This window comes from Cucurbita pepo, chromosome LG06 (genome assembly GCF_002806865.2).
Source record: "Cucurbita pepo subsp. pepo cultivar mu-cu-16 chromosome LG06, ASM280686v2, whole genome shotgun sequence".
NCBI classification, from domain to species: domain Eukaryota; kingdom Viridiplantae; phylum Streptophyta; class Magnoliopsida; order Cucurbitales; family Cucurbitaceae; genus Cucurbita; species Cucurbita pepo.
In genome coordinates, this window is record NC_036643.1 from 5,163,381 (window position 1) to 5,188,164 (window position 24,784).

At 36.9% G+C, this 24,784-nt stretch overlaps 5 protein-coding genes across 10 annotated transcripts in view; 2 read left to right on the forward strand and 3 right to left on the reverse strand.

The window, feature by feature from the left end:
* LOC111797534 (pectinesterase QRT1) overlaps positions 1-1,475 on the forward strand; it is a 2,607-nt gene extending 1,132 nt beyond the window's left edge. Inside the window, exons 2-4 of the mRNA XM_023680561.1 lie at positions 97-292; positions 385-917; positions 1,328-1,475. Coding sequence (XP_023536329.1) covers positions 97-292; positions 385-917; positions 1,328-1,475 — 877 coding nt within the window. The remainder of the gene's footprint in view (positions 1-96; positions 293-384; positions 918-1,327) is intronic.
* Positions 7-5,096, reverse strand: LOC111797532. Of its 6 annotated transcripts, none has more exons than XM_023680556.1 (6): positions 4,895-5,096; positions 4,648-4,806; positions 4,043-4,238; positions 2,946-3,647; positions 2,459-2,670; positions 7-267 (listed from the first exon to the last, which is right to left on the reverse strand). In XM_023680556.1, exons 1-5 carry the CDS (start codon positions 4,996-4,998, stop codon positions 2,479-2,481), a joined length of 1,353 nt encoding a protein of 450 aa, XP_023536324.1. In that variant the 5' UTR covers positions 4,999-5,096; the 3' UTR covers positions 7-267; positions 2,459-2,478. The 6 variants fall into 6 exon arrangements, with proteins under 6 accessions (XP_023536324.1, XP_023536327.1, XP_023536323.1 ...); XM_023680559.1 differs by lacking the exon at positions 7-267 and adding an exon at positions 707-827 and having other exon boundaries at positions 4,996-5,096; XM_023680555.1 differs by lacking the exon at positions 7-267 and adding an exon at positions 707-827.
* A 1,253-nt stretch (positions 5,097-6,349) lies between these two features.
* Positions 6,350-10,898, forward strand: LOC111797111. Its single transcript, XM_023680012.1, has 6 exons — positions 6,350-6,699; positions 8,080-8,422; positions 9,826-9,910; positions 10,045-10,131; positions 10,230-10,469; positions 10,565-10,898. The coding sequence occupies exons 1-6, from the start codon at positions 6,560-6,562 to the stop codon at positions 10,639-10,641; spliced, it is 972 nt and encodes a 323-aa protein (XP_023535780.1). The 5' UTR covers positions 6,350-6,559; the 3' UTR covers positions 10,642-10,898.
* Positions 10,899-11,769: 871 nt separating this feature from the next.
* On the reverse strand, positions 11,770-14,606 carry LOC111797110 (zinc transporter 11). Its single transcript, XM_023680011.1, has 3 exons — positions 14,156-14,606; positions 12,535-12,563; positions 11,770-12,462 (listed from the first exon to the last, which is right to left on the reverse strand). The coding sequence occupies exons 1-3, from the start codon at positions 14,604-14,606 to the stop codon at positions 11,929-11,931; spliced, it is 1,014 nt and encodes a 337-aa protein (XP_023535779.1). The 3' UTR covers positions 11,770-11,928.
* Positions 14,607-19,498: 4,892 nt separating this feature from the next.
* Positions 19,499-24,057, reverse strand: LOC111796456 (mitochondrial import inner membrane translocase subunit TIM50). The gene is made up of 10 exons (XM_023679064.1): positions 23,699-24,057; positions 23,493-23,581; positions 23,116-23,152; positions 22,540-22,601; positions 22,331-22,444; positions 21,831-21,935; positions 21,638-21,736; positions 21,121-21,277; positions 20,899-21,001; positions 19,499-20,041 (listed from the first exon to the last, which is right to left on the reverse strand). The coding sequence occupies exons 1-10, from the start codon at positions 23,970-23,972 to the stop codon at positions 19,996-19,998; spliced, it is 1,086 nt and encodes a 361-aa protein (XP_023534832.1). The 5' UTR covers positions 23,973-24,057; the 3' UTR covers positions 19,499-19,995.
* Positions 24,058-24,784: the final 727 nt, after the last annotated feature.

The following is a 24,784-nucleotide window of genomic DNA, read 5'->3' on the forward strand; positions in this document are numbered from 1 at the left end:
TATATGTGTGTGTATGTATATATATATTGTTTTGAATTGATCTACAAAACCAAGATTTGATGATGAACTAAAGTGTATTGTAATATGAACTTGCAGAGAGAAGGTATACATACCCATCACCAAGCCATATATTTCATTGATAGGAAACAGGAGACGAATGACAGACACTGTAATTACATCGAACAGCAAAGCTTCCGACAAAGATGTCAGCGGACTCGAGCTCGGGACATATAGAACAGCCACGGTTGCGATCGACTCCGACTACTTCTGTGCATCAGGAATCACATTCGAGGTTAGCAGCATAAACAACAAAGATAAACAAAGATAAGAGTATTAAGTATGAAGTTATTGAGTTTTGTAAGTTCAATGTGGTTTGGTTTGTAGAACACAGTTGTTTCAGCGCCTGGAGATAAGGGAAGACAAGCTGTGGCTCTAAGGATTTCAGGAGAAAAGGCTATGTTTTATAGAGTCAAGTTCTTGGGACAACAAGATACACTTTTGGATGATATGGGCACACACTATTTCTATCAATGTCACATTCAAGGGACTATTGATTTCATATTTGGTACGGCTAGATCGCTCTATGAGGTAACGGTAACGAGATCTAGACAAGTAGTTGATCCCTTTCGAGTTTTGAACTTGTCGTCTGATGTTTGTCTGTTTTTCTCTCTTGAAAACCAGCAATGTGTGATAACTTCCACGGCGGAGACCTTTGGAGCTATAGCAGCGCATCATCGGAGCTCGCCGGATGATGACACCGGGTTCTCTTTCGTGCGCTGCGTGATTAATGGAAGTGGCAGAGTACTCCTGGGAAGAGCATGGGGGACCTATTCAAGAACAATATATTCTTACTGTTATATTGAAGATATGATAAGTCCGTTAGGATGGAGCGACTGGAGCGACCCATCAAGACAAAGGTAAGGCAAATATACTTACAATAACGATCCCCCGACACATACACATGCATATCATGACATTAACCAAGGTGGGCGTAAGTTGACCCGAACACTCACAAATAACGACCCCCCCGACACACACACATCCCGTGAGATTAACCGAGGTGGGTGTAAGTTGACCCCAACACTTACAAGAATTATAAATATCCCTCCACCTCTTGAATCAAGCTAATATTGTTATAAGACAAAGGTCAAAGGCAAAGTATACTTACAATAACAACCCCCCGACCCCCGACACATACACACACATCCTGTGAGATTAACCGAGGTGGGCATAGGTTGACCCGAACACTCATAAGAATTATAAATATCCCTCCACCTCATGAATCAAGCTAACCTAATAGAATTTTTCAATTGTTATCCACACACAGGACAGCAGTTTTTGGGCAATATAGATGCAGGGGCAGTGGAGCTAACACAAAAGGTTGGGTGCCATGGGCAAGGACTTTCACCTCCGAGGAAGTGAGACCTTACGTGGATAGGAACTTCATCAATGGAGAACAATGGCTTAACCTATGATGAGATGTAACACAAAGAATATCAACTTTTGACACTTCCAATACAAAAAACATTAATAGAACAACCATCATGTTGAGTTCCAATGATGGAATAACAAACAAAAATGTAGCAACAATTATATCAACGCCGAAGAGTATTTAGAAACAAGCGTCTATGTTTAGAACATTTTATAATTCTTTCTAGTGGTTATCTACTTCCTTTTTTTGCTTAGTTTACTGTAAACAAACTTAAATAATAGGCATGAATTGAATTATTGGATTGATTATTTATTGCAGAGAAATCAGTTTACAACAACACTTATGGATTAATGCTTTTTCAATGTTTCAATGATCAAAATCATGCATGCCTTGAGAGTATATGATCGATATAAAACTATGACTAGCATATATATATATATAGGTCTTGATTTGATTTGACTAGCTTGCTAATTCTTTTAATACAATGCTGATAGTATTCATGAGAAAATATTTTCTCACAATAGAACAATTCTCTACGAAGCTCTAAAAATGGCCAGTTTCCTTGTAACGGCCTAAGCTCATTGCTAGAAAATATTGTCCTATTGGGTTTCCCCTCAAGGTTTTTAAAACACATCAGCTAGAGAGATGTTTCCACACCCTTATAAAAGGTGTTTCGTTCTCCTCCCCAACCGATGTGGGATCTCACATTCCTAGTGGATGAAGAAAAGTTTCTTAGATTGACTCATAAGATTCCTCAGACTCTTCTAAGGCAATACCATATTCTGACTATATATTAAGTTCGAACCAAAGGAATGAAGAAGACATCAAACTTCACTGCATTATGGGAGGAAGACAATTTACATAAATATGAGCAAGGGATTCAAAACTTCATAAAAAGCATGCTTGAAGAAATGGCTAGTCTCTTGGGAGGAAAATGGCAGAAGCATCCCAAATTTCAAAAGGCAGGAAATGCAGCTTAATTTTCTTAGCAATCAGCTAACTTATAATGTAGTTTAGAAGCCTTACAAGCATATTTCAAAAGCGTCTCACGTGCCAATATTTGGTCCTCGAGTCGACACTGGCTGGCCATGAGAATATCTCCATTGACCACAGGCTGAGCATTTCTCCAACTTCACACTGTTTTCTAAGGTGCAGAACTTACATGACCAGAATTTGTATTTGGTATCAGCAGCTTTTGGCTTTGGTGAGAAACAGAGCTCACATATTGGAGCTAGTGGCTGCATGACAATGAACATTGGCATGGAAAAAACAAACAGTGAGAAGCTTGGCAGGACGGTATATAATAAACGTGCCCATAATGATACTTTAAGGTAAATATGTACATTTTTATATGTAGCAATGTGAAGTTAAATTAAAGGACTAATCTATGGTGCTAATTTTTACAATTCTCACTCCAGTCCAAGCATGCGTTGAGGAAAAGTATAGAGATTGTGCAACGATGATGTTCATATAGTAATCAAATATATGAATCAATGAAGTTCAGAACACATACTGGATTCAGTAAGGTGCAATTTCCACACTCCCACATGGAAAGTTCTCCAGGATGAGTAGTTCCATCATGAATTGGCATCAAATTAGAGGATGAACAGGGAAGATCTATTGAGGTAGTTTCTGCACAAGATTGAGGAAATGGAACTCTATATGTCATTTTGTGACGCTTATTTGATTCGGCATCATAGCCAGCAGAGGAACCAGGGATTACATTATCTTTGGATAAATCAACAAAATCGGGTTTCAGGTGACCATTGGATGACTTAATAGAACTCCTTTCTGACTCACGACGTCTTTTATGGTGTAATGCATCCACACCCTGACTTGGATTGCTAAACGGCCCTGATTCACCTGCTTGGGGGGGAAGCGCCGCTTCTGATGGAAAATCAGAGCAGCAATCCTCATCCACAGGCATTGCTTGAGATGAAGCGCACCAAATATCATCCTGAAGCCTCCTTTCTGCAGCCATTGCAGCTGCTTGTACAGGACTTAGTGCGACCATGATGTCGCTATCACCACCAAGCCGTTTAGGCCCAGATGGAAGTAGAGATCTCAAACGTCTTCTTCCTTCTGCAGCAACTAGGGAAGATTTGCGGAGGGAAGAAAGAGGGGGTTGATGCATATTACCACCCAAACGTCTCCCCGGGATATCAAATCCCTGTGCTGTACCACTAATCCCCCTAGCCATCAACTCCTCACATTCCTTCATTTTACAAAAACCATCAAATGGGATGCATGATAAGAGGAAATGTCCAATCAAAATGTAAGTTTCCAAGAATAAAATAGAAAAATACAAACATGGGATTACATTGATGAACATTCTCTTAAGTAAAATATATGCCCATGAGTTGTAAATGGAAAACAAATTTGCAATCAGGCAGTAAAACATGATGAACATTTATGAAACGCAAAGAACTAAAAGCAGCAAAATCTAGTCCAAGTACAAAATTAGACGATTCCTCCTCCTTGCAGCACTTAATAATAAATATCAAAAAGACAATGCCACTACTTTAATCTCTGATCAGGCCAATTGCTTTAACCATAATTATGTCAATCAATTGGCATGCAATAGGGTTATAATAAGCGCCAACCAGAAACCTTTCTAAGCTCATCCCAAAGCTTGTAGAAATTGGCATTGTGAGGGCCATGGAGATTGTGGCAAAGCTCATGTAGCATTGTATCCAACACTTGATTGAAGGGGAAGAAATCTCCATCCCTATTTGGCCTTCGAAGCCTCAACTTCACATGAATTCCACGTCCCACATTTACCCCTAAAAGTGCTGGATTTTTTGGGCTGCAAATTTATCAACAAATCATAATGCAGGAAAAAATAGACACCAGAATATTTGAATACATCAAGAATAGAGCAACAACAGTAGGAAATTCATTGTTTCCCCTTACCAATCACAAGATTAAAAAGCACAGGGATAAACCAAGAATGAACATTTTGGGCAGTTTGATTTGGTTAAACAAATTTCTCTTTTCATCATTCCTTGCAACAAAAACTATTAAAATGAAAATTAATATCTTCAGCATTTTCATTTCGTCAGATCCACCAAGAACAATGTAAAATATGATAGAATCCAAGAGGAAAATCAACAACAAAAAATTACAATCCTTCCATTATAATGAACACGAAACAACATGGTTGAAACTTCAACCTACCAAGAGAAAAGGCACAGTGATTTTCAAATAACATTTACCAGAACTCCGAAAGAACCTTGACTCGCCATTTGTGCCTACACATAATTGGTTGGACTTGTTTGGCAATTCTCTCCAGCATCTCCTTTGCTTCTTTCTCTCCAGCCTTCTTCTTCAAGGCTTTAATTTCCCAAACTTTGTTAACGTCGCTCACATCCATACTAAGAAAGAAAAAATTCGAGAACTTAAACAAGCGATTAAGCGCACGAAACTTTAACAAATCAGATTCACCGTAATTACAGACAGAACTGAAATCGGAATCTGTTGATTCGAAAGCATATTTCAAGCAGATTAAGGATCATTTGGAACTCGAATCGGCATTGAAACTTTGAAGAAGAGATTTGTTTCACCATGATCGTGAATTGGCTCGACGGCAAGAAATTCTGATAAGGATCGGCCAGGTTTGGGACGCATTTCGAAACTATTGGAGGGATTTATGAAGTTCATAGACGCGCTTTATATATTTAACTTCAACCATAATAATTTTTTTTTTTTTTTTTTTTTTTTTTTTTTTNAATTTATATCATAATTATATCAATTATTATATACCATTTATTAATTATTAATATTTATTTTCACTCCATTTATTTAAAATCAACTCAAAATAAACTAAATAAAATTATTATTCTCCAAAATATTACTAAAATTATTACATTTTTCTTTCGAAAAAATAAAAGAATACCAGCACAATTTTCTTCGAACTTTTTCCATTAAATAGGGAGGATGTCACAGTCATGTTTGTCCAAGCACGTGTTGCCTATGGCTGCATGACAGATGTCTCGTTCTTGCTCGTCAAGGACTTGTTGTCCATGGTTGCATACCCGTTCCAAACCCCTTTTACATGCTTTCATCCTAGATAGGCCATTTTCACGTTGGGTCAATACGAGGATATATGACCATTCACCAAAACCATGTCTACGCTCGCCATAACTAAAATACCCCAAAATGTACTGTAGGAGAAGATGACCAGTCGTCATTTCTTCCTACCCTGAGTTATATGTTATTTAAGCTCTGATATTTCTTTATTTGCTTGTAGTCCTATAACGTTGTTTTCTTCAATTCTTTAAATGATTTTCAAATGTATTTCTTCGACTTTTAAAATTTTATAGATTTTTTTAATATAATACCGACAATATAGTATTTTTTTTTAATAGAAGAATATTAATGAAAAGTTTTAAATTTAAGAATATTTTTTAAATCTTATTAAAATTTTAAGTGTATTTTTTAAATAAAGTATTTTTTTAAACTAGATTTATTATTAAAAATTTTAAAAATTAAAAGATTATTTTTTAAATAAAATACAAAATTTATAGGTATTTTTATTAATTTATAAAGGAAAAAGAATATATATATATATATATATATATATATATATATTAATATAATACGGACCACATAAGTATTTTTTAATTTTTTTTAGTGGAAAAGTATTAATGAAAATTTTTAAATTTAAGAATATTTTTTAAATATTATTAAAATTTTAAATAAAGTGTATGTTTTTTTTAGACTTTTTCGAAGTTAAAAGTATTATTAAACTTTTTAAAAATAAAAATATTATTTTTTTAGATAAAATACAAAATTTATAGGTATTTTTATTAATTTAAAAAAAGGAAAAGAATTGATATATATATATATATATATATATATATATATTTATTTATTTATTTATTTATTTTTTATTATTATTTTTTTTTTGGGAATTTACAAAAGATCAATGGGTGCAGGGTGAGTTTCCTTGTGCTAGTAAACATGGGCGAGCTGATTTTTTCTCATTAAAAAGCGATTTTTGGATCTTGGGTTTCTCTGCTTGTTGCTCACACTCAGCCCAAGAATCTCTATCCAATAGCCGTAAAATCAAATCTGTTTCGTATTTGATCAACTTTTCCTCTCTGGATTTCTAAACTCAGTTCAACAATGGCGGGTCTTGCTATTGTTATGGATCTATTACGGAAAAATCCGGCCGTCAACGCACCGCAAAGCTTCCACTCTTATGGGGCGTTCTCCGCCGCCGCTGCCGCTGCCGGAACCCCTTTTGCCTTCAGAGCTTTCTTAGGGTATGTGTTGATGCGTCAATGGTTTCGATGTTCTTGTCTTGAGTTTGATTTCTTCGTTATCGAGATGATCGGATTAATTTTTTTTTTTTTTTTAAATTCACTTTTATCTGCTGGTTGTTTCTTTGAATTGGATTCGTCTGTTGAGATTTGTAGTTTTGATGAAACGATAGAGTTCTTCATTTGTTCTTCTTCAAATTTGAAATGAACTGATTCTGTTTGTGCAAATCGTTAGTAATCAGTTGTTAATCATTGTTTATCTGTTTGAGAACGTGTTTTTGTTTGATTTTTCATTAGCAGTTCTCAGTTTACATGATTAGGGATGGGTTGTTTTATGCAAATTTGCATCTAGATCATGTTCTTTATGGTGAAGTATGATAGTTATCTTCAAATTTGAAATTCTTTTGTAACTGTAGCCTTTTGATGATTATTATCAATTGGAAAGAGCTTATCATGTAGTTCCTTGGCGGGGTCTGTTGGGAGAGGAGTCCCCAGCTCGGCTAATTAAGGGGTTGATCGTGGGTTTATAAGTAACGAATACGTCTCCGTTGGTATGAGGCCTTTTGGGAAAACCAAAAGCAAAACGATGAGAGTTTATGCTCAAAGTGGACGATATCGTACCATTGTGGAGATTCATGATTCCAACATGGTATTAGAGTCATGCCCTTAACTTAGCCATATCAATAGAATCCTCAAATGTCGAACAAAAAAGTTTTGAGCCTCGGAGGTGTAGTCAAAAGTGACTCAAGTGTAAGAGTGTACTTTGTTCGAGGACTTTAGAGAAAGAGTTGAGCCTCGATTAAGGGGAGGCTATTCGAGGGCTCCATAGGCCTCAGGGGAGGCTCTATGGTGTACTTTGTTCGAGGGGAGGATTGTTGGGAGAGGAGTCCCCACATCAACTAATTAAGGGGTTGATCGTGGGTTTATAAGTAATGAATACATCTCCATTGTTAAGAGGCTTTTTGGGGAAACCAAAAGCAAAACTATGAGAGCTTATGCTCAAAGTGGACAATATCATACCATTGTGGAGATTCGTGATTTCTAACAGGGTCCTCTACCTCGGCCTCTAGGGCGTTCATATTTTGGCGGTTTTAATGAAGTTCTATGATGTTTCTGTTAAAAAAAACAAATGATTAACAACTTAAATTCGATATTAACTCTCAGAGCTGGATTAGATTTTAATCCAGTTCTTAGGTGAACGAGTTTTGAGCTTCATATGAAGGATGATAGACTCTCGAAAACTGAATACGTGAAATCTGCAAGCGTTCTTAGATTTACTATCATCAGGATTTCGCTTACATGAAATTGCATCTTTCTAGTCAGTTTATACTATGATTTACCTATGGTTGGTTACTTAACATGACTGGTCGTGCTACGACACAGTAACCGGATTCCAATTGCTCATTGTGATGCCGGTGTGGACGTGACCGGGGACTATCTCTCAAATCTACAGAGTGCATCAAGGAAAATCTTTCAGCATGAGTCTCTTCAATACACTACAAAGGAGTACAACATTGAGTTAAAGCCATTATTCTCTGCTTTTCAATGGAGGATGCTCGGTATGACAACGTTGAGGTCGTTTCTGATGTTTTATTTGCCTCTTTTGGAGCCCCGTGCAAAGTTGGAAGACGAGGACGATGAGGACTTCTTCAACGACGCTCAAGAAGAGCAGCAAGTTGATCTAGTTTCTCCGTTTAAAAAGTCCATCAAGCAAATCGTTCGTGAGGTTTGTCGAATTACCCATTCTCCATTTTTTTTCTTTTGAAGTTTAAGGAATCAACGTTAATTGATCTGTGTTTTGGTCTGCTTTGAGTAAAAGCTTTTATGAAGTCTTCTAATAATTTTTAAAACTTGTCGAGTTGTTTTTCCCTCTGTACGGTTAGGTCTGAAACCATACTTGATACCGTTCGTGTAACAACCCAAACCCACCGTTAGCAAATATTGTACTCTTTGGGCTTCCCCTCGATGTTTTAAAACGTGTCTACTAGGGAGAGGTTTCCACACCCTTATTAAGGAATGCTTCGTTCCCCTCTCCAACCGATGTGGGACCTCACAACTCGGTAGCTTGCTTACTGCCTGCCTTCGTCGTGGGGTTAAACGGTTGTAGAGTTACGTATTGGTCTTATTGCTCTGAGGATAGAATGTCACCTATGTGTTCCATGAACTATGTGATACTTCATTAGTGAAAACTGCTTGATCTCTTAGCGGAAGTTACTGTTTGGAGCATCCTGAATTTTCATATCATTTCGCTTATCAGCCCATTCCTCGTCAAACGCTCGAAATTGCATCGTGTTAACCCCACTTATTTGTCATGTACTGAAATACTATCTTCTTTCTGGCTATTGATTAAACGATAAACGTAATCGATATTGAAATGCTGTCTTTGCGTGTCCCACATTAATTGGGGAGGAGAACGAAACACCCTTTATAAGGGTGTGGAAACCTTCCCCCACCCAGCAGATGCGTTTTAAAGCCTTGAGGGGAAGCCCGAAAGGAAAAGCCCAAAGAGGACAATATCTGCTAGGGGTGGATCTAGGCATTACAAATAGTATCAGAGTCAGACACCGGACGATGTGTCAGCCTTCTCGCTGTTCCCCGAAGGGGGATAGACACGAGGCGGTGTGCCAGTAAGGACGCTAGGCCCCAAAGGAGGGTGGATTCGATGGCGGTCCAACATCGATTGGAGAAAGGAACAAGTGCCAGCGAGGACGCTGGCCCCGAAGGGGGGTGGATTGTGATGTCCCACATTGGTTGGGGAGGAGAACAAAACACCCTTTATAAAGGTGTGGAAATCTTCCCCTAGCAAACGCGTTTTAAAGCCTTGAGGGGAAGCCCGAAAGGGAAAGCCCAAAGAGGACAATATCTGTTAGCGGTGGATCTGGGTCGTTACAGTCTTGTATTTCATGGCTTACGCTCGAGTTAAATGTTCGGAAAATGGTACAGTTTTTCGTTCAGGACTCGAGCAACCAGCTTCCGGGTGCAATATCTCTATCGAAGCTACTGTGTTGCCTTGCTTATTCTGGAACCTTTTGTTCTGCAATGTCTTCTTTTTTCATCTGTCTCCGTAATAGATATTTCTTATAACATTTGATACCAAGTTAACTGATCACTTTATTCGGATATCATCAGACGACCGTCGTGACAACGAGACGCATCTTGGAAAGAATTTCGGTCCACTATTTTTCGCAGCGTATTGCATGGAAGCTTCTTAAAGGTAACTATCCTCACCGTTCCTAATTTTTCGACATCGTTTGAAATGGCAAACAAGATTTAAAGATAGTTTTCTTTCATTTGTAATTGGTAGCTAGCAATGTAATGAACCAACTTATCTATTTATTGACACGACAGATGTTCCGAAATCCGCCATTCGCAAGGCAGGACGAGGACTGCCTACTTCGGTCTACTTCTTTAGAGTTAGCAGGACGACATTCCGAGGTTAAATTCCATTATCAACCCCCACGCCCCGAAAAAGATATACCCATCACCATTCTCAGATGCTCATTGTGTTTTCCTGCTTGGACTTGACAATACAGGACACGCTCTAGGAGTTGCAGCTTCATGGCTTGTCCAAGTCGGTATCGAAATCTACCGATACATATCTGCAAAAGTGAAGCCCAAAGAAGACGATATAAGCGATGAAACTGATAAAATCATACTTTTAAGGAAGAAGATTGCAGGCGCTACTCTCCGATGTAGCACATCGCTAGTTTTCGCTTCCATTGGAGCAGGCATAGGCGCCACCCTCTTCCGCCCATCGACAGGCCAGTGGATCGGTAAGCTCTCACACCCTTCTAAACCCATCGTTACTATCGGTACTGTTGCATCGTGACTCGTTTTTGAATCATTAGAGTCCTTTGATTGTGTGCAGGATGTGCTGTGGGGGACTTGGCAGGGCCTGTTATTGTGACAATTTGCGTGGAGAAAACGTTGAACTTGGATCTTTAGCTCACTTGGGGTATAATCTTCTGACTCATTCTTTGAAACTTCATATGGGAATGTGTATTGATTTCTTCTGGATTTTCTTCTACTGAGCCCCTGAGGACAGGCCGTTAATGCATAAACTCCATTTTTCTGTAATAGCTTTTTGGTTCCATCATCATTTTAGGCCTAATCAGATACTTTGATTTTAATATCGTCTTTACAGGACACGTTTCGGGCCCTGTATCTCGACTTTACATAAAAATTAACCCGTTTCGGATAAATTGTACTTTTGGTCTCTGATGCTTGGAATTGACTTAGTTTTTAAGATTGAGACACCTGAGTAAAGGTGGAGTACAGTGGACCGAGACTATATTTGAATGAGAGGAATCTTGAATCTTGAGGATAGGATAGCTAAGATAGGGTTAGAAGAATTGGAAGTCATTGCCTATACAAATAAGGTGCGTCTTCCTTTTTGATTGCTCGGTCATATGAACTATGTTGGTTGACCTCTAAGAATTTTTTTGGGATGTATGCGAGCGATCTATGGGGATATCTTTACTCTTGAGAAGCGAGAAGTAGGTAATATAACCATGTCTCTGGGGAATGTCGGGATCATTATGTGCCAAATTTGGGTTTTGAATCTTAATTTGAATACTGGGTATGGACCGTTACACAAATTAAGTATTTTATTTTCTTCCTAAATCTCTCGACTCTCCTTGTTCCATCTCTAAACACCATCTCTTAGCGAGTCTTCTTCTCGACTCACCTGTTGATAGCAGCAATGAGTAGAGTTCGCTCCTCTCCTGAGGTGCTCCTATTAGTTATGACTTTTCGTTTGACATTTTAGCTGAGCATTCGGACCGTGCTCCACCCCGGTGAGCTTATGCGGTTCATCTTTCCTAACGTTCAGAGTTGTTCTGGTTCGAGAAAGGAGCACACACCAGCCGAACGCTCTTAATGAACAAGAAAGGGAATCAATGAATTCTTATTCCACCGAGTTGAAACTAGCAACATGTCACCTAGCATCCTACAAGAAAAGGCCCGTGACTTTCTTCCTTCGACAATGGACAACGATCGATGACGACATAACAAGGTTTTAGTTTGTCTATAGGGATACCATTGTCAACTTTACTCATTTTTTCAAACATCATGAGAACGTTCAAATAAGCTTCTTTCTCGTTTTGATCTCTTACTAGAAATTGTACAACACATGTGACCGAGTAAAACTCGGCTTCAAAAAGCGCTTTTAACTTTACATTACAACAAAACCTCTGATCTAAAATAGATATATTCTCCATATATGATTGAGAATCAGGTGTCCCAAATCATTACAACAGCAATAATCCCAATTCCTAAAAGCACAGCAACAAACTTGTGATTGGGATTGTCCACCACAACTGAATCCTTGGTTGTGTGTCCCTTTGAAAGCAGATGGTTTATGGACACATAAATGAACACTCCACAAGCCAGCCCCATCGAGATCGCAAAGATCCAATCTGCAACCGCGCCTTCTGTCGTGGCGTCGATTATGAGTCCGATAGCGATGCCAATGGGGCTCGAGATGGCAAAAGCAAAGGAATAGGCAGCGCTCGACAACAAGGGGCGGTTTGGGATCATTCGGAGGAGAGCAATGCCCATGGCAATGGCTGCAAAAACCTTGTGGAGGGAGATCGTCCATAGGGCTCTCCAAGCATCGGCTTCGGTCTCTGCAACGCCGATGGCAATGCCTTCAAACACGGAGTGAAAGCACAACGCAACGATTAGTAAAATGCTGTCCCCAAATGAACCCATTGTTGTGATAGCTGCGTGTGGATGTGGGTTATGGCCATTGCTGCCATTATGGACCTGAATTACACAAAAAAATGAGTTCAAAGTTGGATATTACAAGGAAGGATTAGCTGAGTTTAGCTTTGTTACCTGAAGCTTTGAGGGTGAAATTGCAGCTCCTGCAGTGAAAGAACACCATAATTATTGAGGGTCGTGTAAAGACGAACACAATAGCCAAATTCTACCGCTAGTAAATATTGTCGACTTTGGTATGTTATGTAGCTGTCAGCCTCACGATTTTAAGACGAGTCTACTAGGGAGAGTTTCCACACCCTTACAAGGAATGCTTTGTTCCCCTCTCCAACCAACCAATGTGGGATCTCACAATTCACCCTCTTAAGGGCCAGCGTTCTTGTTGGTACATCGCCCGTGTCGGGCTCTGATACCATTTATAATAACCAAAGTCTACCGCTAGTAGATTTTGTCCGCTTTGGCCCGTTACGTACCGTCGTCAGCCTCACAATTTTAAAACGCATATATTAGGTAGAGGTTTTCACACCCTTATTAGGAATGGTTCGTTCCCCTCTCCAACCTACGTGGTATCTCACAATCCACCCCCATTAGGTCCAACATTCTCACTTGCACACCACTCGGTGTCTGGCTCTAATACCATTTGTAACAACCAAATTCCACCGCTAATAGATATTGTCCACTTTGGCCCCTTATGTATCGTTGTCCGCCTCACAGTTTTAAAATACATCTATTAGGTAGAAGTTTCCACCCTTATTAAGGAATGGTTCGTTCCCCCCTCCAACCTACGTGGGACCCCATTAGGTACAACATTCTCACTTGCACACCGCCCGGTGTCTGGCTATAATACCATTTGTAACAACCAAATTCCACCGCTAATAAATATTGTCCGCTTTAGCCCGTTATGTATCGTCGTCATCCTCAAATCTACAAGAAATTCTTCGTAACCCTCCCCAACCAACATTAAATCTCACATATTTACTCAAAAGTTGAACTATTCGCTGTCCAAACTAGCAAAATTTCAAAAAAAATCATACTAAAAAGGTGTGACAAATGAAATCATTATAATTTTGTAAGAATGATTTTGAATGGATCAACTATTTATAAAATTGACAAAGCTGAAAGGTGAATGATATATTTTTAAAGTTTAGAAATCAAATAAATGAGTCCACCCACTTACACCTAATGTAAAAATTAAAAAAAGGAAAGTAGAATAGTGTTCTTAATTATTTAATATTTTTTTTTAGAAAACAATAAAACTGTGATGAAATTGGATTAGTTAATTCATTTGTTCTTTCCCAACCACTAAATTCATTGGTATGAAAAAGGAAGGCAGCTTTTAGAAAGCGATTTTCAAAATCCCCAACCCAACCTCTAAGTTCATAGTTAATTTGTTCATCATTAATTTTGTCTTATTTTACTTTTGGTTGTTTCCTCAGATTCTGGATCCGACAAGTTCAGGAAATTACTCAATCGCGTGAAATTGCAAATAAATATCCTCTTTGATTCTCTATTCGACATTCATTTCAATCCACGAAAATCGATAAAATCAAAGAATCCAGAAAAGTTGGAAGGAAAATTCATCGGTTTAATAGCCGATTCAGAATCAGTACTAACGATTTTCCGAGAAAACGAATTTGAAGTTCACAAGAAAGAAGAACCACAATCAATTTCCACAGAAGAACAGAACAAAAATTCCAGATTAAAATTCAAATCAGAAGAGTTCTAGAATCAATATTACCTCGAATCTCAACATCAATCGAAGAATCACCGTCCTGTTTCCGATAGAGATACGATATCACACAATCCGCCGCCATAGTCATCAAAAACCCTACACAAGCAAGCATAAACGCGAACGGATACGCCTTATCAGTCAAATCGCCAAACGTCTCATTAGCATCGGAGAGGAAATGCATCATAGCAGTGCCAAAGAAGACGCCGCCAGCAAACTGAGTACCAAGGACAAGGAATCCATCGTTCCATTTGAAGAAACAGGGAGAGATTCCAGGGATGAAAGTGCCGAAAAAGATGAGAATAAGACAGCCGATCTTAACAAGAATGAGCGGCTTGGAGCGGAGATTTGGAGTGGCCTCGACCTCTCCGGCATCGTCATCGTCGTGGTGGCCGCTGTGGGCGACGGCGGAGGAGAGGAGGAGGAGGAAAATGGAGAGGAGGAGGAGACGGCGGGCCATTTGGAGGGGATTCTGGGGAAGAAGAAGACATTTGTGCGGTGTTAAATACAGAGGAAGAGAGGAAGAAGGTGTGTAGTACACAAACTGAAAGAGGTAAAACAGATTTTATTGTACTACACAAATAATATTATTTATTTATTTTTTATTATTATTATTTAAATTAATTTCAAAATATTATTATATTATAATATAAAGAAGTCACCTGTGTGTCCTCGCTTTCTATTTCAATTTAAATAAATTTATTTTTTAATATAATTTTTATTGACAAAAAATGTAAAAATATCTAAATAAATTCGATACTATTTTATTGGTTGAACGGGAATTTGGTAAGACAGAGATAGAGACAAGTAATATAGTTTTTGTCTCGGGCCCCATTTAGCTAACTCCCGTTTTCCGTTTAAATAAGGATTAACAGCTCCATTTGAGGTAAGTCAGTTAATTAGACGTCTCTAGTTTCTACCTTTCGAAATGTTATATCTGTATTTGAGGTAAGTCAGTTAAAGAGAGAAATTTTTGTCAGTCTCTCATCATCTTCGGTTCCTCGTTTAAATAAGGATTATCATCTTTATTTGAGGCTAATCGTGCACGTTAAATGGACCTTTCTAGTTTCAACGTTCAAAATGTTATATCTATATTTTGAATTTTATTTTTTTATTTAGTCGTTAAGTTCCAAAATTTGCATTTAAATTAGTTTTTACTAATTTTTTAAAATGATTTTAAAATTAATTAACAGCTATTAATTCAAAATTCAAAAATAAAAATGTAACGTTGGACAAAAAATTATTATTGTTTTTCGTTTTAATTATTTTTAACATTTATATTTGTGAATATTTTTATTATTAATAAATTATGAAAATGAAAATAAATAAAAAGAAAATGATTTGAAGAAGCTGGCCCACGTGGCAACGATGTTATCTAAGATTATAGCGCTGGCTCCCTTCTTATGATTTGTCAGGCGCGTGAATAGCGCGCCTTAACAGCGCGTGGGCATGGTTCGTTCTTTAGTCCCAGAAAAAGCCCGTGACTTGTCGGCTACCGCCTGTCCGAAATCAACTGTAGTGCCACGTCACAAATTAAATATATTATTATTTATGATATTTTCTTTTTATTAATTTAATTTATTATTATTTTTTTTTTACTTGGTGGGATATGATTATATAACGGAAAAAATAATTTGGAAGAATTAATTATAAATAATTGACACGTTGAAAGCTAATGACCGTTGATTTCAAGATCATGCATCAGAAACCCTTCATGCTTATATTGTTGACTAAAATCATGTCACAAATGTTGAACTCTAAAAAATTAAAATTAAAATTAAATCATGTAGAAATTTCGTTTTTATTAACTTTTTAAAGTTAAATTTATTTGCGATAATGAATGAATACCATGGCATAGTTTTGGGATGCTTTTATCGATCAATAACTCGATTAATTCAGGCTATCTAACACAAACTATAAAAGTTACTGTTAAAGATATTTAGTAATAAATTATAGTTTACCATATATATTATATTTGATATTTTATTATAAGTCAAATATCTAATATTTGCCTTATTACTTTATTGTTATTTCCATTTATTACTATTTCCATATTCTTGTAATTTATTTGATTATAAATAAGATAACTTTCACACCATTTAGGTGTGGTGGATTAATCAAATATTCTCATGGTATAGAGCTATTTTGGTTTAGCAACCCTGATCCTTTCTTTTCAATGGCTTCTGAATCATTTACTATTCTTCTCCGCCACCCCTGCTGGCTTTGATGCCGCAGGCGCAGTCTCCATGGCTGCCGCAGGCAGAGCCGATTGATTACTTTTCGGCTCCTTTCTTTTGACCTCCAAATCATCCTTCGCCATACTCTGTACATACAACCTCACCTTTTCCAATTTTTCCTTCATCCTTAACAAAAACCCTAATCTTAGGATCTTCATCAGCGTTCTCTTTGGAAATATACAGAATCTCAATAAGCCCATCGACCTTTAGCAGAGATTTACCTTTGGAATCTGGGCGCCGCACTGGCATCTTCACCAACCAAGTTGCCACCGCCCTTCTCGCCAAAATTGGCTCCTTCGCCCCAATGTGGCAACTCTTCCGACTGCCCTTCTCGCCAAAATTGGCTATTTCGCCCAATGTGGCGACTCTTTCGGCTTCAACATTGTCTTTGTCCCTTGCTCTAGGTTTCCCCTTCTACTTCTTGGGGTTAGACATATTCTCACTAGAGCCAAGGCAGCATCGTCGCTAAGCGACAATCCCTCTTCATGGGTTAGACATATTCTCACCGAAGCCAAGGCAGCATCGCCGCTGAGTGGCGATCCCTCTGCAATTTTCGATGGCCAAGAAAGTGTTTCTCTACGCCTCCTCTGAATCAGGTTGTTGACATCTTCACGAAAAGTGTTTCTCAACCTCTTTGAATTTTTCAGATCCAAGCTTCACGTTCGTTCAAATCCGACGCTCAGCTTGCGGTGGGGTGTTAAGGATATTTAGTAATAAATTATAGTTTACCATATATATTATATTTGATATTTTATTATAACCTTATTACTTTATTATTATTTCTATTTATTACTATTTCCATATTCTTGTAATTTATTTGATTATAAATAAGGTAACTTTCACACCATTTAGGTGGGTGGATTAATCAAATATTCTCAGTTACATTGAGTTAAATATTTTTTAAAAATTTAGGCAGTTTGTGAGTTGACTTTTTTTTGTCAAGTCAACCCGACCAACTCGAAAATAGGGTTATAATCCAATGGACGTTTATTACTGATATTAGTGATGCATTGTAACTTGTGGATGTTTGATATTTAAGGTCTTTGAGATTTTAGCTGTTAATGTAATATAAATCGTAGATAAGTATGATTTTTTAAAATTAATTTTTAAAAAAAACAACCTAACAACCCTAACAACCCAACTTTGGGTTGTGAACTTGTAGAGTTGTTCAGGTCACTAATGCAACCAACCTAATATTAGAGTTAGTTGTGAACTATATTCGAATTGTTCGGGTGACCAACCCATCCAACTTAATATTAGAGTTGGGTTGTGAACTATATTCGAGTTGTTTGAGTCACCAACCCAGTCACCAACCCCACCAACTCAATATTAGAGTTGAGTTGTGAACTATATTCGAGTTGTTCGGGTCACCAATCCAACAACTCAATACTAGAGTTGAGTTGTATACTATATTCGAGTTCTTCGGGTCACTAATCCAACCAACTCAATAGTAAAGTTGAGTTGTATACTATATTCGAGTTGTTCGGGTCACCAATCCAATCAACTCAATATCAGAGTTGAGTTGCGAACTACATTTGAGTTGTTCGGGTCACCAATCCAACCAACTCAATATTAGAGTTGAGTTGCGAACTACATTTGAGTTATTCGGGTCACCAATCCAACCAACTCAATATTAGAGTTGAGTTGCGAATTATATTCGAGTTGTTCGAGTCATCAACCCAACCAACTCAAAATTATAGTTGAATTGTGAACTATATTCGAGTTGTTCGAGTCACCAATCCAACCAACTCAATATTAGAGTTGAGTTGTGAACTATATTCGAATTGTTCAGGTCAACCCAACCAACCTAATATTAGAGTGGGTTGTGAACTATATTCGAGTTGTCGGGTCACCAACCCAACCAACCCAATACTTTTTATTGGTCCAAAATACTTACCCGACCTACCCCCATGAGATCAATTAAGACGAGAAAAGAAAAGTCGAAAGTAATTGAAAATTCAAAAGATGGGAAGAATTGATACCCTGTTTATTATTGTGTGGGCGTTGACGAAGACTTTCAAGTTGGAGAAGGCTTTGGCATCAAGCTAAGAAGGAAAGCGACCCAGAATCTGCCTGCTAGCAGCAAGAGGGAAGCTTTGAAGTCATCTAAGAAAGTGACTTGTCAATTGCCAACTAAGAAGAAGAGCACAAAAGCAAGTGTCATGATATTGATATTTACTATGTATGATGCATTCTTCATTTGTAAATAATTGAACCGCATGCACCTAAGAGTTTCAACATCATCTAGGAAATGACAAATTTGAGCTAAAATCTTCACCGACACTGTTACGGGTGGTCGGGTTGATTTTCGAACTTCTTATGTGCACCCCTGTCATCCATCTTTGGATTATCTTCGATTTGGTCCTTGCATTCGACACAATCAACATACGTGACATGACCAATAATCTATATCTGTCTATCTACCAATATATCATGACAATTTGGTAGAAATTTATCTCCTAAACATATCACACCTACTATGTAAGATCCCATTTGGTGAAGAGAACGAAACATTCTTTATAAGGGTGTGGAAACATCTCTTGACGTTTTAAAAACCTTGAGAGAAAGCCCAAAAAAGACAATATCTACTAGCAATGGGCATGAGCCATTACAAATGGTATCAGAGCTAAACACTGGACAAATGGTATCAGAGCCAAACACTAGGCAATGTGTCAGCAAGGAAGCTAAGCCCCAAAGGTGAATGGACATAATGCAACCCTGGAGGGGGTGGGGATTGAGAGGTCCCACGTCGATGAGAGAAGGAAACAAGTGCCAATGAAGACACTGAACCCCAAATGGAGTGAATTGTGAGATCTCACATCAGTTGGAGAAGAGAACGAACCATTCTTTATAAGGGTGCGAAAACCTCTCTCTTGAACCCCAAATGGGGTGAATTGTGAGATCTCCCATCAGCTGGAGAAGAGAACGAACCATTCTTTATAAGGGTGCGAAAACTTCTCTCTAGCACACGTTTTAAAAACTTTGAGGGAAAGCATGAAAGAGAAAGCCCAAAGAAGACAACATCGGCTAGCAATGAGCCAGTGCAGGCTATTTATTGATAGTGTCGATGTGGTCAAAATACTCGAAACAAGAATATATTAGTGTCAAAAGAAGGTAAATATGAAGTCAGATGAATCAAAATTACAAATCAATCGAGAGTCAACTACTATAATTTGATGTAATATTGATCTATACAAATATAATTATAGAAAAACAAAAACAAAAACAAAATCGAAGGGTTATAATTGTAACCAAACTTGGACAGTCATAGCTATTCAGGAATTACTCAGAAGAGCATCCATGACACAATATCAAAACTTCATTTGCCTGGCAAAACCATCTCATCTCCAGAAATAATGGGATAAATAAGTTGCAAAATTTATGGGGGGATATTCAAATTGAGAGGAAAAAGAAAAAAGAAAAAAAAAATACGTACTGTACTTCCTTATCAAGAAGCTTCAACTAATGGAATGTAGAAGAGAAAATCGATGGAATCAATCTGAAGTTGCTTCTTGGCCTGCATGAAGAAAGTTGGCTGGAGTTGATTCCAAACGATATCTTTGTTTATGTTTGACACTACAATTTTGATCAACTTTTTACACTATTTTGATCTCAACGTTTCCATATTCGCCCCTGCTGCTTCTGTTCTTGAATCCGCCTGCATCGTTAATTAAGACGATCGATTCTTAGGCAACGTATATAGATCATTTGATGTAATGTCAAGCATTGAAATCATAAGATGGATGCTACAAAATTGATACAAGAACATATATTAGATCATTTGAAGCAATGTTCGAATATTTTCTTCTTCATTTCTTTTTGAGATAAACTAATTAGTTATTTCATTTGATTCCATCTCACAATACCTAACTTTTCTACTTCGCAAGCACTTTTACTTAACTTTATTAGATGTCTTTTAATAGAAGATACTCAAACTATGCAAGAAAACCAGAATGCCACTAAAATTAAAGCAAAAATAGTAAATTAAGCCCCCATGTGAATCACGGAAGTCTACTATAAAAGAATATTCTAGACAATTGGTAATTTCATGAACATGTAAATCTATAGGTGTCCTACAAATAATATAAATCACAGATAACAATGGAACAATTTCCTTCTACATACAGCTTTTTGCTGACATCACAAGCTCAGAATAATAGAAATTGAACACCATTACTGAAAAAGTCATTTATCAATAAAAAAAAAGGTTGGATCATCATTCTAGTCCTTGTAAATTTTTGTTTTAAACTATTTGGTCCCTTGTTTTTTGTTCTGTTCTTTTCTTTAAACAAGAAACAGGTTCAAGACATCATGCTAGCTTCAACGTAATGTCAGGTCAGTTTCTTCTAAAATTAATGTTAGAATTAAGCCATATTTATATAGCACATGGACTAAAATAAAACAAAGGAAAGACAGACATAAATAAAAAAGTAAACAGACTAGAATCATAATTCAAAACGAATGAAAGACATAGGCCTACTATTGAAAAAAAAAAAAAGAGAAAAAAATAATCACCTTTGATGCTCTTTAGAACGTCTTATAAATTCCGTTGGAATGTCGCATCCTTTATATGATTCTAGTACTTGTCTGATGTCAGCTGGACTATTTCGTGCAACAACTGCATATTCAAGTAAACGTTCGTTCATTTGTTACCAGAAAACAAATTCGTACTAACCAAACAAAATCACCCCTAGTTATGAATTCTCATCATATGCATAGCAAGATCAGAATGCTTACATTCAAGAAATGGTATAAAATCAAGAAGAGCTGTATCATCTGCCTCACACTTCCATGGCTTTATTGGAACAGAGTTTTCTGGTTGTAGACTACTATCAAGTGCATGGCCACTCAAATAAATAATCTTCCTGGGATCCCTGTTAAGCTTTGACAGGTCCTGTTTTTTGTATTTTTTGAAAAACAAACAAAGTGCATTATACAATTGAATAAAATTTGAATGGGTTACCTTACCGTATTCGTAAATTAATGATATATTGATCGCTTTTGTCTATTTCGAGTTTTTCATCCAAACGAATTGCAAGAAGATGCTCATTATGACGGGCAGAAAAAAATAAATTTGAGTATAATACATATGGCAAATAAGTAATCTAGAATGATAAATTTATGGTATCATCTAGCTCAAAATAACTGATCATTATCTTAAGGACTAAGGCGAATGCAAAATTGTAAGATCCAGATATCTAGAGAAGAATTTATCAGAGAAAAAAAGAAGAGTAAACTCTCATCCATAACATACTCTGTAATGCTTTCCATTCTCATACTTTGTAGCTGCTCTTGACAACCTATATCGTATGCAATGCTTGGGATCCAACCTATCAATGACAGGATCAACATACTGCAATAGCAAAACAAAATAAATATAACTTTTTTCTGTGATTAAAATTTATAAACGTGGCAATCGAGTTTAAGATGAAAAGAGAATAAATTACCATATTTGATTGATCAGAGTATATAACAATTTCATAAAACTGGGCAAGATGTTCCAAGAACGAATCAACTCCAGGTCTTTTAAACGTCTGCCAGCCTCTTTCTCGCTTTAGAAGAAAATAGAGGTTGTTACAACCAATGAAAAAAATACCCCAACAAGTCTTTGTTAACATCAAGTACAAGCATAAACTAAATAATAAATCCAATGATATCCAAGAAGAGTTCGGTGATTAAAATCAAAAGGAAACTTCAACGAAATTTTAAAAAAAAAAAAATGGAACTTGTATGAAAAGGCTAGTTTAAATGCAATTCAACAAATTCACTAATTAAAAATGACATTTTTGGCAATGAAAACAACTCTCACAAGAAGAAAGTAAATATGACCAAAAAAAGGAAGACATATAGAAAAGGCCAAAACCACAACCTAAGCCACCAAAAAAGATAAAAATAAAAAATTACGAAGGCATCGAGAACACAACATTATCTTTATTATTACTCTTACCGTCCAATCAGAGTATACTAGAGTCTCGTTTAGATCTAGAACAAGCGTAAACACGTGCCGTTCCATGGGATGCAATTCTGGAAGAAGCATTTCCGCATTGGGTTCAGTATAACCCTAAAATTGGCAAGAAACTTATGGTCAGCGACAAGTGAATCTACCAAGGCTGATAAACATCCAAGAGCAATGTTAAACTGAAATAACGTACGCACTTTAACTTGCTCTTCAATTGCCTTCCTCAAATCCAGGTAAACGTCAATGAGTTTAGCAGGAGCTGCAACAACATGAGGTTCTTTTTGTTAACTAATGATACTGAGTTAACCAGTTACCATATAATAAGCATAACAATATATTTGAAACTCTTCAATTTGTCAAGTCAGAGGTGCAGCATTTGAAAAATGTGCATACGTGCAAAGGCATCAAAGCCACCTTGGTGAAGGCAAGACACACTCTATCAAGCATCACCTAAGATGTACTTTGGCACCAGCTGAGGCATTGAGGCACACATTTCATATTTATGTCTCTTTGCTCTCCAATGGACAAAGCATCTTGCATTCTACCATTTCAACAACAACAACTACAACTTCTTCAATTGCCCTCCCCAAACCATAAACCCTCATCTCGACTCTAACCTAAATTATTTTCTACAATGTACATAAGCTCCAAAGAGTTATTCTGCTCTAGTAGGGGTTTCAAGGTATCCAAACGGTAAACCAGGATTAACGTCGTACAAAGTGTAAGCGTTTGAATTGGAAAGGTCAATAAGAAAAGATGGTTTTTGCTTCTACCTGACATTATCGTGGAGTATAGCATGCCCTGAACTTTCTGCCAAAGAAAATAATGACAAAAAGTTATGCTTCGCACCACAAAATAAATGAAGATGAATAAAGAGAGACGGGGAAGAAACATACATTACCATGCAACCTCATTTGACACAAACAACTCAAAATAAGTTGAACCACGACTAATGAAAATCAAATTGGAATTGCACCATCCCAAAAATCCCAACAAACACGCAATATTTCCCTTATGTTGTTACAAACTCATTCATGCTTGAGTTGGAAAGAAACAACGCTAATTCGATATAGAAAACAATTGCGAAAGAAAATAACTAGAATTTGTCAAAGTATCCCAAACTCGGGACCGGTCTCATCGTAACACATACCTCGACACCGGAAGCATCGTCCGCAGCTGTATGACTAGCAGAACGACGAAGAGCTTTTGCCTTCTCTTCAATTTCATCATAACTATAAGCTGAAAAACAAATCATCATCTCAAAACTCCAATTCATTCATGAAACAAAACAAAAACCAGATCAAATTCCATCATACTAAACAAGAAATCAGAAGTTAAAGGAAGGGGAGAAAGTACCGTAGCTGGCGTAACCAGCAACCGCAGTTGCTCCTGTGAGAGCACCAATCAAACTATACTTAAGGAAATTCCAAGGCTTACTAGTGGTAGAAGAAGAAGAAGAAGAAGAACCAGTAGGGCCTTGAACATCAGGTGGAATCTGATCGGAGATAAGCTTCTGAGACGCATTGATCGCATCTTTGGAAGGGGTCGAAGCGAGGTCGGAGCTCATAAGACGACCATGGCGATTCTTCAGCAGGGAAACGAATCGGGATCGGAAAATCAAAGGGGACATTATCGGAGAATTAGGGTTTAGATCAGTCTTCTGTTCTAATTTTTCTTTTCCAATCTTCAAATTAGGGTTTTGGCAAAGAGAAATACAGCGAAAAAGAAGACCTCCCTGAAATTAAAAGGACTGTTTGGATGTCGGTGTATGCTATACCTGGTTCTGGACAAGGGTCTACAAGTTGGTGTTTGGATGTCGGTGTATGCTATACTTGGTTCTGGACAAGGATCTAGAAGTTGGTGTTTGGCTGCAAACTTTTTTTTTTTTCCTTTTTTTTTAATTTTTAAACAAATTAATTTAATAACCGAGATTTAAACACTTAAAATTATAAACAAATATTTTTATCAATCAATCAATTTAAATTTTATCTTAAAATCATTAATTCATAATTTTCATATATATATATATATATATATATATATATATATATATATATATAGATATATATATATAAATATATATATATAAATAATGTTAGATTAAATGAATAGTAACAATTTTTTTTTCATTTTTTATTTCGTTGTTTTTCTTATATTTATTTAAAAATAATTAAATTATTATTATTTTTTACTATTTTGTAAGATTTTTTAAAAAATAATAAATTTATTGAGCTCCGCAACCAGCCTCGTACCAATGAAGAAATTATTTCTTAATTATAAATCCATGATCATTCCCTAAATTAGCCGATGTGGGACTTTCATCCAACACCTCTCATCGAACAAAGTACGTCTCCCCTTAATCGAGACTCAACTTCTTTTCTTTTGGAGTTTTTGTCATTTTTTACTATGCCTTCGAGGAGCCTCGACTCCTTTTTCTTTTGG